General features: G+C 41.2%; 1 protein-coding gene across 7 annotated transcripts in view; it reads left to right on the plus strand.

The window, feature by feature from the left end:
* BABAM2 (BRISC and BRCA1 A complex member 2) overlaps positions 1 to 12,958 on the plus strand; it is a 325,194-nt gene that overhangs the window by 40,918 nt on the left and 271,318 nt on the right. For all 7 annotated transcript variants that reach the window (XM_090046987.1, XM_090047005.1, XM_090046963.1 and 4 more), the window contains one exon: positions 10,957 to 11,051. In XM_090046987.1, the coding sequence (XP_089903113.1) occupies positions 10,957 to 11,051 (95 nt within the window). The remainder of the gene's footprint in view (positions 1 to 10,956; positions 11,052 to 12,958) is intronic.

Below are 12,958 nucleotides of genomic sequence, written 5' to 3' on the forward strand. Positions count from 1 at the left end.
CAGATCCTGGCCACCCTGACTGAAGTAGTGCCTCCTGATGTCTAGCGTGAACCTACTCTCAATCAACTTGTGGCCACTGTTCCTTGTTACTTGGGGAGGTACTTGGGGGAACAGGGTCTCACCCATTCCTCTCTGGTCCCCCCTGGTAAGTTTATAGATGGCCACCAGATCTCCTCTCAGCCTTCTCTTGTGAAGGCTGAACAGGTTCAGGTCCAGTAGCCTCTCCTTGTAGGGCTGCCCCCTTATCATGCGAGTGGCCGTCCTCTGGACCCTCTTGATGCTGGCCACATCTCTCCTGAAGTGCAGCACCCAGAACTGGATGCAGTACTCCAACTGTGGCCTGACCAGTGTCACATGGAAGGGGAGGATCACCACCTTGGACCTAATCATGATGCATCTGTGGATGCATCTTTTTCTTCTAACTTGTATTCTAAATTAATTCTTGACCTCAAATAACTTTATTATCAGAACAGCTTAAAAATCTGTATTAATTTAGCTGGAATTGAAATTCTACTGAAGTAAGCTTCAACCACGAAATCTATAAAGGTGATAAAATGCATATGGTCTTTCAAGTGTGAAAGTTGTGGATGCACTGTTCTTCAGCATGTGATTCTACTATCAGCTCATTCACGGTGGTTTCCCAATTCAGGTTGTGGTGGCAGGTAAAAACAGAATTGAGAAATATGGAGCTACACTTTCATAATTTCAACTAGCTAGTTATCACTAATCACTGTATAATCTTTCCTGTGGTGTACAGATCTACTTTAGGATTTTAGCACACTGATTCATCCACAGCTAGTTGTGTCAGCCCCATGAGTGTGAGATCATACTGAAGTGGAAGAAGACAGGGATGGTCCTCCCAGCTGCATATTACTAATGGTACCACTCAGCTGGAAAATGTGATAGTGGGGAAAAAAGGGGAGGGGCCAAACTCCTGTTTCTGCTTCTGCTTCTGATGGGGTCCTGTGAGACTGGGCAGAGGATCAGGTTTTTGCTTTTGTAGGAAATGGAGGGAGCACGAGACACCCTTCTTCATGACATAGATCCCTCTTATAAATGTGGGTAGTGACAGCAAAAAGAAGCTAATGTAGGATGGTGATAAACGAGGTGTGCAGGGGGTATTATAAGCAGTGAAAGAGTTAATGGAGAGAAAAAGACAAATGGAAGTAAAGTGAAAAATAGAGAATTGGGAGAAAAAGAGCAAAAGTTGAGAATGGAGGGAGAGAAAAATGAGTGAGAAGGTGGAGAAATTTAAAGTGTGGAGGAAGAAACTACTAGAAAGACGGGACAATAAATGGAAGTTTAATTTTGAGAAATACTGAGAACTCATTAGTATCTCAGTAAGTGAACATCTGAAAAGAGCTATTAAGGACCAGATATTACTAAAGTAATTGAGTGTAGCTGGTAGCAGTGTCTGTAGTTAAGGTTGCCCAACAGAGTCCATTTCTAAAACCATGCTTTTGGGTGTTTATAGCTTTAAAGGTTTGGGTTGAGAGTTCACATATGGGTTATTTGCCATCTTATTTATCCAATATAATAAAAATGGAACAGCTGTTTCAGAGAGTAAAACAGGGTCAATAGTTTTGAGAAGCCCAAGCACTTCTATACTTTGAAATTTGGCAGTGAGTTCACCCTAGGGATAGGAATATGGCTTTATTTTTCCCTATGAAAATCCACCCAAAACTGCCCAAGTCACAAGCCTTCAAAAATTGTGGTTTTCACATACTTAGTAGGGGCTTATTATGGTTTGGCAGGTAATATTGTCAGTACTGGGTGTGCTCCAACCCAGGACTGCAGGGTTTGAATAGAACTTAGTCTGTAACTGCATACTCCAGCTGTGATGGGCTAATGTGGTGCTGGGCATAGGAACTGAGATCAGGGAAACTGTTCATCTCAATGTTGTGCCTAGGCAGTTGGCAGGCAATAAAGGAAACAGATGGGGTGATAGATGGGGAAGATTCTGGAAGTATTGCAGGAGTAAGAGGGTGAGAATGAGGAGAAAAGGGGTAGGAAGCAAGAGAAAGGGAAAAGAGACACGAGCCACAGGCTGTGGAGGTAGATAGGAGCCAAGATACAGGTTGGGGGGAGGGTTGGGAGGGTCAGAGTGTAATAAGATTTTGGAAAAAATCTGCAATGTTGGTTCTGTAATACCTGTTTTAATGTTATTCCACAAAAATGGGAGCTCAAGATTCTAAAAGTGCCTTTAGAATCCTATATGCAATAAACATGTTACTATATCTGACAGTAATATTTATGTCATCTAAATAACATAAGATTTGCCAAATCTCCTGAACAAAGTAGGCCATGCTTTTAAGTGCGAGGAATCGTTGCTACTTTGAATATGGTGACCCGGCTAACCAAAATGTTCATTTTTAATTTTAATTTCACTGGGTAGTACTTAAAAAGAATTTACCAAAACTGTAGTGCACATGATGAGCAGAAAATTCCTGAGTACAGAACACCTTTTACAGTATGTTTTGCTGCTATAAAGTTCTTGCTGTTGGTGGCTAAAGCTGTACTTTGTATTTCCCAAAGCAAAATAGAAAATGCACTTCTGACTCTAAGGATTTTACCCATTAGATATGAAATTATAAGATCTATACAGTTGGGAGAAATGAACTAGGAACAGTGTGGGTAACATCAATATGGTGACCTGGTTTTTCAACAGAGCTTAATGCACAGCATAATGTAGAAAAAAAGTGTTGTTTTTTTTTTTCAATTATTTTGGACAGGCTTTTAACCTGTGGTATATGGACCTGTGGGGGTCTGCAGACTCTACGGGATCTGTGAAAGATGACTGTGTTGTCAGAAGTGTGTGAATACCCACACTTGCAATTAATTCATTCAAAATTTCCAAAGAGATCCGTACCTCCATTCAAAAATGTTTAGGGGTCTTCAAATTGTTAGTGATATAAAATAGCTCATAATATTATGGGATAATATTAAACTTTTCTGTGTTGTTTTTATATTAATTTCACATAAACATACCAAAGTTGGAAAAATCAGTTAATTTGTATTGTGTCCCTTCTGATCCATGCACATTTTTTGTGAACTGTACATATAAATTATGATTATAGCAGGTGTGACTGTTTAAACAGAATAAGCTTAGGGTGAGCATTTGCCTAGGAGACCTTCAGGAATGCCGATAGTGCTGAAGAAGTTGGTATTAATGATTCATTAAATGGTGCTCTGTTGTCTTAATTAGAAACAGGCAACTACAGTAGCATGAATCTGCAGTCTTAATTGGCTTGTGACCTGTTAATAATATGGGGCTTAATTTTAGTTTTCTCTAATGAAAAATTTGGAAGTGACTGCATGTCTGACTAACTGGTTGTTAAAGAACTTTCATTCTGGTTTATTTTGTACCTTTTGTATGTTATTTAGACCCCATATAATACCTACATTAAACTACTGCGAAATGTCAATTACTCTATGGAAACAACAACATTTGGACACTTTTTAAATGAGAAACTTAAGCAATAAGTCCTATTAAAAGAGAATTAAAAAAACACAGATGGTTCCTAAGGTATTGGGTCTCATGATGAGTTCACAAAAGGGTTAGATTAGGATGAATTTAACTGAGATGTATTGACTCTCACTACTTAATTCACAGTACTGGTTCACTTCTCACGATGACTATTTTGGCAGACGCCAGCATACGCTGCTGAAACTTGCTTAAATTCATGAAGGAGTGCGAGTACACATCATGCCTTTCCTCAAACAATCCATTGGTTTCCCAAATCATAATTACACTCTTATTTCTTCCAGCTAGAGTTGCTGCAATTTCCTTCATACAGATTTTTTCACCTGTTCATCCAGTAGGTTCATCCAGCTTCCACTTGATATCCTATTCATTTGGCCAATGTCAATTTAAGTTTTTTTTTTTTGTGAAGGTCCCCTAATCTGGAATGGTCTTCTTTGTCATTTTCTGTTTATCTACTTCCAGACTCCAGTTGAAAATTACATTTTCTGTTTTGTCTGAGAACTTTAATTTCCATTTACAAATACAGTAGAAAATCAGATAGTATCACAGCGAGCTCTGGGGTTTCTGTAGATGTTTTGTTATTCATGGAAGTACAGTGTATTCTTCTCAGGAACTGTAAATCTATTGGATTTACTCGGTGAATCTCATGTGAACATGGGACTGAACTTTCTTGGACATTGAGTTTACCTGCAGAGATGACTTCTGTTGTACTAAATCTCACTGCTCTCAGAGTAAAGTATAAAACTCCACTTCTTCAACTTAGGTGTCTTAGAGACCCAACTAAGCCAGCAGTTAAGCAGGAAGAAGACAGAAGGTAAAGAGAAATGGGACCAAGGCACAAAATGTTGTGAAATGCTGGAGTGTACAGAAGCTGCTGGAGTATACAGAAGTTTCAGGAAGCACTTCAAAATGAAGTGCTTTTAAAAAGTCCCCATTTTTCAAGAGTCATTTTTTGAAGAACTTAATTCATTCTTTGGCTTGTGTGCATCTATACCATCATTGCTTGAAGGCACTTGGGGCACATTACAAAGCACATCTGTTCATGGCCAGCTCTGCTGATTTAGAAGAGAAATTTCAAGCAGTATTAAATTTACTAATCAGTTTCCACTCTTGATTTTTTTTCATCACAAGCCCTGTGATATTTGGTAACTTATAGGGCTGCCAGTTAATCACAGTTAACTTGCACGATTAATGCAAAAACAAATTATTGCATTATTTTTTTAATTGCATTAATTCTGCACATCATTTTGTCCAGTGAAGTGGACCAGCTCTGGACCACCCAGAACCTACACACACAGCCCTGACCCCGGCCTACTCTGCAACCCACCTGCCCATGCTGAGCAGTGGCAGTGGGCGGGCAGCAGATGCTACTCAGCACAAAGGAAGAGTGGCCCCTCTCCCTCACGCTGCATGGCCCTCATGCTGCATGGCCCTTCTTGTTGCAGCTGCCCAGAAGCCTCTCCCGGGCTATCCTATGACTCCTTTTTGCTGCTGTCACCACTGCCTCCGGGGGTACCCAGTGAGGCTGTGGTGGCAGTGCAGAGGAGCTGCAGGGCAGCCTGGGCATGAGCTGCAGGCAGCTGCAGCAAGGCAGGCCCAACAGAAAGAATGGCTGCTTTTATTCCATGCTGAGCATCAGCTGCTGCCACTGCCCAGCATAGGCAGGTGAGTTTGGAGCAGGCACAGGGAAGGCTGTGGTCAGGGCTGTTCACCTGGGTTCCAGCTGGTCTGCTCTGGCCAGGGCAAGTCCAGAGCAGGAGCAGGAGAGGCCAGGCTTGGGGCTGGAGCTGTGTTCTCTTGGTGGTGGCGGGGAGGAGCCACAGGGCACACAGACCATGGGCTGCTGGGGATGGGGGTGGTGCTAACTATTGTTTAACTGTGCAGTTAAAATTGCAATTAATTGTGACTACTTTTTAATCTTGTAATTAATTGCAATTTTTTTTTATCATTTGTCAGCCCTAGTAATTTGATGGTATGTGGGCTTTTTGGTAAGCACAACTGTTAAAGTTAAGTTTGCATAAGTTTTGATTAAAAATAAAAGAAATTCTGACCTTTGTGGTTGCAGTGAAAAGCTTAGAAACAAAACGGTAACTAAAGAACCTCAGGCTTGAGGATTGCAGGGGGCTTGTAATAAGGTTTAAGCTAACCTCATGATTTTTTTCACTCAAGGTCACTGTTTCAAATCCAGCTTTGAAAGATAGTACATCAACATTATTTCCATGTAATGGTGGTTTGTTGACTAATGTGTAAATTTGGTAGTTTGTACTTTAAGTTTCCAGTGAAAGGGTATTCAGATTCATTAAAGAAAAGAAAATCCTGTTGTTCACTATTTGGCAGGGAAACCCAAGACTAAAAGCTATTGCGAATGAACTGTCTTGACCCCATATAAGACTTGTCAGTTCTATGGATAAAACTCGGTATGTTATACTAAACCTATATGCCATCATCCTGGTTTTACCAAGGAAATAAAGCAAAGAGAAGAGAGTTTACTTGCCCAGTCATCCAGCTGGTCAGACCCAGGAATTCAACCTAGGATTATTTGATCGTATTCCAGTGTTCCATCCACGCTTCCTCTGGAATTGGTGTATCTTGGTCAGCACTGAGGCATAGCTGCAGAAATTTAGTGATTAAAGTTCCTTCTTGTTGTCCATGCACCTGGACCTCCCTGCTATGGTACCACCAGGATCTCCACACAAATGGGGCCCATGGTTCTCGCTTCTACCCAAACAGAGCCTGCAGTCCCTACCCCTACCCGGGCGGGACCCACATCCCCAGCCTCCACTCAGATGGAGCCCCTGGCTTCCTGTGGAGGCTGCCTGGCTCAGATGCAGGCAGCTAGATGTGGGAGTACTGACGCCTCCCCTTGTGGGATGTGCTCAATGGTGGAGGCCCTGGAGTGCCAGATTAGGGAGTTTCCAGCAATGGTGTGGTAGCTGCACACCGTTGGAGGTGTAGGGCAGGAACTGGATGCCAGACGGCTGATGGAGGAAATAAAGAGCTGCCATACAGTCCAGCCAGGGGTTGCCTGGGTGAAGGTAGTCTCGGACCCAAGGAGGCACTGCACCAGGTTGACCACCCTGTAGGAGCTGCACGACCATTTTGAACCCCTCACATCAGCAGAGCCAGCCAAGTGACTGGCTCCAGCATGTGAGGATGGAAGGCCACCAGCAACTGTGCCTAGAAGAAGATGCAGAGTAATTGTGGTGGGTGACTCCCTCCTGAGGGAGTGCTCTGTCACCCTGACCCCTTAGCCCATGGGATCTGCTGCCTCCCTGGGGTTCATGTCCTGGATGTGACCGAGAAGATCCCCAAACTCATTCTAGCCCAGGTCATATCAACCACAGTAAAAATAACTTGGGTAACTCAAGGGAACCCACTCCTACAATAACCCAAGGAAAGGTCCTGTCCCATCACATAAGGAAGCCCAGGGCTTCCCATGACAGACTCAGCTGCCTGTATGCAAACACCAGGAGCTTGGGAAACGAGCAAGAGGAACTGGCCCTTCTCTTGTGCAATAAAAATTATGACTTAATAGGGATAATGGAGACCTGGTAGGATTCCACCTACGACTTGTCTGTGGGTATAGAGACTGTATTGGGAAGAGGAATGGGGATGTAGCTCTGTCAAGGAGCAGTACACTTCCCTTCAAACTGAGTTCACTAACCATGAAAGGCATCTTGAGTCCCTCTGGGTTAAAATACAGGGAGAGCATGGGGAAGGAAATGTACTTGTAGGAGTCTATTATAGACCTTCCCACCAAGAAGAAGAGCTGGACCGTGAATTCAGTAGGGAAATGGCTGAGGCTGCATGGTTCTGATGCACGATCATCATGGAGGACTTCAACCTCCCTAACATCTTGTGGGAAGAGCTCATGGCCAAATCTGACTGGTCACATAGCTTTTTTGTTTGCATTGATGACCTCTACCTAATGCAAGAGGTCTATGGGCTGACATGGGGAGAGGCGCTGCTGGATCTGGTTTTGACCAAAGGTTCAAGCTGGTGAGCAACCTGATGATCAAGGGAGAGCTTGGTGAACTGATCACTTTTTCTGTCTAATGCAGGGGGGGCAAATCCGTCAGTAAAACAGAAATTCTCAGCTTTGGGAAGGCTGACTTTCACAAACTCAGAAGATTGGTTTGGTCAGGCACTAAGAGGCCATGGCCCCTTAGAAAGGGGAGTTCACAAGGATGGTTATTCCTTACAAATGCAATCCTTGAAGCCCGAGGGAAGTCCATTCCATCCCACAAGAAATGCAGTCTGCAGGCAGGGAAGCCCCCTTAGCTAAACAGGGAACTGTTGGACCTCCTGAAACTTACAAGAGAAACCTGTGCCAAATGGAAAATGGGAAGCATCACCAAGGAAGACTACTCAGCACTAGCCCGCACATGTAAAGAGTAGTCCAGAAAAGCCCAGGCAGAAACCGAACTCAGGCTAGCCACAGAAATGAAGGACACCAAAAAGTCCTTCTTCAGATACGTGGGAAGTTGGAGAAAGAAAAAAGGCAATATTGGACCCCTGGGAGATCAAATGGGGCAGCTGACGTTTGACACCCAAGAAAAAGCCAGTCTCCTAAACAATCTTTGCCTCCATCTTCCACCCAACCATGGGGTCACACTGTCAGACTGGATGCAAAAAACCCAGGGAGTGGGAGGCAGGCCCACAATTGATGTAGATAAAGTGAGGAAACACTTTGAGAGGCTAAACATCCAAAAGTCCGTGAGCCCGGATGAAATGCACCTAAGTGTCTTGAAAGAGCTGATGGACATCCAAGTAAACCCTGTGGCAAAGATATCTAAAAATCTGTGGTGCTCGGTAAGGTTCCGGAAGACTGGAAAAGAGCCAACATGGTCCCAATCTTCAAAAAAGGAAAGAAGGAAGTTCCAGTGAATTACAGGCCAGTCAGTCTGACATCCATCCCTGGAAAGATCTTGGAGAAAATCATCAAGGGATCCATCAGGAACAGGCTAATGGAAGGCACCCTCCTGAATGCCAGCCAACTCGGTTTTGTTACTGGGAGGTCTTGCCTGACCAACCTCATCTCCTCCTATGACCAGGTGATATATTGCCTGGACACAGGAGACTATATTGATGTCATATGTGTGGATTTCAAGAAAGCCTTTGACTTGGTCTCTCACGATGTCCTCATGGTTAAGCTGGGGAGCTGCGGCCTCGACCATCACACGGCCCAGTGGCTCTGGGGTCAGACCCAAAGAGTACTAGTTGATGGGAGTGAATCAACGTGGCGTGAGGTGACCAGTGGCGTCCCTCAGGGCTCAGTACTCAGGCCAGTTCTCTTCAATATCTTCGTTAATAATCTGGATTTGGGCATCAGATGTGGGCTGGCAAAGTTTGTGGACAACACTAAACTATGGAGGGACGTGGATAAGCTTGAAAGAGTCCAAAGGAGAACCACCCATATGATCAAAGGTCAAGAGGGTAAGCCTTATGAGGAGAGTCTGACGGACTTGGGACTCTTCAGCCTGGAGAAGAGAAGGCTCGGGGGGACTTGGTCGCAGCCTATAAGTATATAAGAGGTGTGCATCAGGACCTGGGAGAACAGTTGTTCACCAGAGCTGCCCAAGAGATAACAAGGTCTAATAGCCACAAACTCCTGGAAGGCTGATTTAGACTGGACATAGGAAAAAGCTTTTTTACAGTCTGTGTGCCTAGGGTCTGGAACTGACTTCCTCCAGAAGTGGTGCAAGCACCTACTCTGGATTCCTTCAAAAGGCATCTGGATGTTTATCTTGCTGGGATCATTTGACCCAGTCAGACTTCCTGCCTATGGCAGGGGGGCTGGACTCGATGATCTTGCAAGCTCCCTTCCAGCCCGTAACATCTATGAAAATGCTGTGCCAGGCCCCTAGATGAATAGAAGACATCAGTTTGCAAGATTTGTAAATCCAGTACTTTCACCAGCATTAAATTCCTACACAAATTTTGAAATACAGAAAACTTGTGTGTGGGCAAGGGGGAAATGTGTTCTCTCCTCCTCTTTCTCTCCCCCTCTCTCTCATATTTATTACTCTACTTTCTGCTTTTTGCTATGTTTATGTATGCTTTATAGAAGTAGTAGAACACAATAATAAAAAGCTTTCACTGCCAGCTCCTTCCTTTTTAATTCTTCCTGCCCCACAAATCTACTTTGCACATTGAGGGTCATGGAGTTATCCTTTATGTGTCATCACAAAGGGAACAGAGCAGTTCAGATGCAGAATAGTAGTACTGAATGTAGTTTCTTTTTAAGACAGTTCTTTGCTCCTATTTAGCTCACTTTATTTCTGTGTAAGTTCATACTGATGACCAACCACATCTTGATCTCTGGAAACTTTATGGTTCAACACATTTAGAAATTTCTTTCCACTGTAATTTGTAATGTACTATTTAAAAACCTTCATCTTTCATGCTTTGCAACATTGGTAAGATGAGTACTCAAGAGTCAGACTGATCCACTTTTTTTACTTCTACCTACCATTAATAAGCAGGAAACAAATTAACTTTCTAGCACAGATCTTTAATATCTCTGTTGTATTCTGTTACATTCAGTTAGGATCTGGCTAGTTGAGCTGACACCCATTGAACTTAACTGCCCTGCCCCCAAATTATGTTCATTGGGAAAAATGACTGCATAATTGAAGGACAGTGCCACTAATTTAATTTGCAATGGTCCTATCTGTGGAAAGCCCTGACTCTGAATATAATCTGCATCTAAGTCAAGAATATGGAGTATAGGAAGTGATGTGATTAAAAATATATATTTTAGTATTTTATTTTTTTTTGTCTCAGATGTTCAGATCTAACAAATTCTGATTATAATGCCAAGGATGATTTTTTTTATGCACAACCGTCAGCACTGAAAAGCTACATCAATTAAGCTGTTTTCTGACTCTTACACCATGTTCAGTAATAGGGATTCTGGAAATGGAACATAGCTGACAGTTTTGTGATGATGCTTGAGGCAGAATTGTTTTCAGTTTCTTTTTTCTGTATTCACTCTGAAGTGTTAACTGTAACAAAAACTTGGTTTCCCATCTGTCTTACGGTTTTATACTTCCATCCATCACATAGTATCTAAGCACCTGTGTAAAATCAATAGGTTTTCTTCAGTAAATAAATGTGACTCATAAAAATAAAGGGAGCAAACCATGCTGGTTACAAATATTTTAATATAATGTGTTGCTATAAAGAAGGTGCTTTTTTACAGAGTTCCTTTTCTAACTGAATTGTTTTTTGGGGCTTTGCCTGTGGCATAACCAATGACAATGCAAGTAATAATATGTTTCTGTAGTGCATTTTCAATTAACTTTATCATCAGTGCATCTGATACTTGTGTCTTTCATATGAATTTTGTTAAATAAAAAGGGGTTCATTGATTTTTTTTTTGATTTTTTTTTTTTTTCTTTCATTGTAGCATTTAGGATTGGGGAGTACAAAGTGGAAATAAACAGTATATTTGTTTACTTATATTTCAGGGGATATAATTTTTAATGCCCACTATCCAGAGCTACCACCGGATTTTATCTTTGGAGAGGATGCTGAATTCCTGCCAGATCCCTCTGCTTTGCATGTGAGTACAGCTTCAGTGTTGTATGTGATCATGATGTGCTGGAGAGGCTTATAGAACAGTTTAATAACAGGAATTTACTAACAATGCAGAATAATTTTAATCTGTATTTGACTCTGTTGTGAGCATATAGACATTTTCTCGTGCTGTAATGACTGAAACATTCAATAAAAACAAATTTTATGAAATCAACTTTAAATCAAGACAAAACGTTGGAGGCCCCATATCTTGTCTGCAGTAAATACCTGTTCAGAGTTTCTATTTTAAAGAAAGCATTTTATCTACTTAGCACTAGATAATTTCCAATATTTGCTTCTTTACAGCAAAGAATTAAACTTTGTTCTTACCTTTAAAACATTTAATGGTTAGAAATTTGGTTGTGCTGTTCTTTTGGTACCATATTAATACCAGGAAGAGGGGAAACCAGGTGGAGACATACTGTGGACATTTGTCAGACAGGACTCTAAAATTTATTCTTACAATGAAGTAGTACTGCAGTCAAAACAGGAGCAAGCTTTGGAGTGGAAAAATAATAAGAACCAACCCATTAAGTAGACAATAATTTGTTATGAAGTGTTGTTAATATGAAAATTGATATAAATTATCTAAATATGAAGTACTAGGTACTTGTTTGCCTATAAAGATAATCTGTTCAGTTCATAGGTGAACTTTGGTTGTATACATGTAATACATCACATTAGGGTGTTTCTCCAGTCTGAAAAACATGCCTCTTGTTTAACACTCTAGTATCTTTCCTGCCCGGTGGGAATCGAGATGAAATAACTTTAAATTTTCCTTAAAGGTTTTGTAGTTTTGCTGGCTGCTGCTTGTAGCTGGTTTTATTCACTAGATGAATGATGATAAACATTGAGGGATCTTTTAGTCATGAATGCATGAGAAATGCATACATTTGTCAGCAATAGGTCGCAAAAATTCACTGTGGGCTTGTTATTGGTGCTTATTCCATTCCTAACAGTGTGTCTCTCTTCAGCTATCCTACGTCCCTGTAATACTGTACCCGCACTTCTGCAATCCTGGAAATATGCAGTTGTGACACTGCAAATGTCGTTTCTTGCTATGGTACATCAAAGAGGCTAATTAGTTAGAGATGCTATTTCATACTGAAGGTTAAGTTTCCTTTGGTTCAGATTATTGCTAAATGAGCTAGAGAAAGCTATGTATTTTGGGATGTTTCATTTAGATTTCTCTAGAACTAGTGTTTCTGTATCTTGACAAAGACATTTGTTAACTCAAAGCAGGGAGGCATAAAACTGAAAATACCAATTTCTCTTTCACTGTTGCTTTCAGAACACCGAAGAATAGAAAAAAAATCATAAAAAGGGGAAAGTATTTTTTTTATTCACAGTTTAAGATGTGTGTATACCATAGAGAGAAACAAAATTAATTGCTTAAATAGATTTAAATAGCTTTGTATTGTTGCATCTGTTCAGGAATTTGATTTAATGATGGGCTGCTATCCCTATTTTAGGACTGTCTCATTAATTGTCAAATTCTTTATGTTCCCAGGCAAGATGTAATAATCTAGCACCTATTGCAGTTTATTTATTATGTCCTTCAGATAAGTAATAAAATATATGTTGTAATAAGTGAAGTCTGACATTTATTATCAGTCTTTAATTCATCAGGCACCTGACTAGACCTCTTATGCATACACTATGATTCAGGGGATCAGTGGTTGCCTACTTTAATTCATTTTCAGTTCTCTGTTTGTTTGTAATATTCCAATTTTCTTAGTGGTAATTATTGCAACGTCAGTTAAAGGTTTGTCTAACCATCAATGTACAAACTAAAGACTAACATTTTTGTGTAATAAAAAGAAAAATGAAAAGTCCAACAAAGGTATCTTTTGAAGGAAATGAAACTCTTGAAGGGAATTCTTCACACCTTGA

Source organism: Crocodylus siamensis, chromosome 1 (assembly GCF_052110815.1).
Source record: "Crocodylus siamensis isolate JL-2025a chromosome 1, ASM5211081v1, whole genome shotgun sequence".
NCBI classification, from domain to species: domain Eukaryota; kingdom Metazoa; phylum Chordata; order Crocodylia; family Crocodylidae; genus Crocodylus; species Crocodylus siamensis.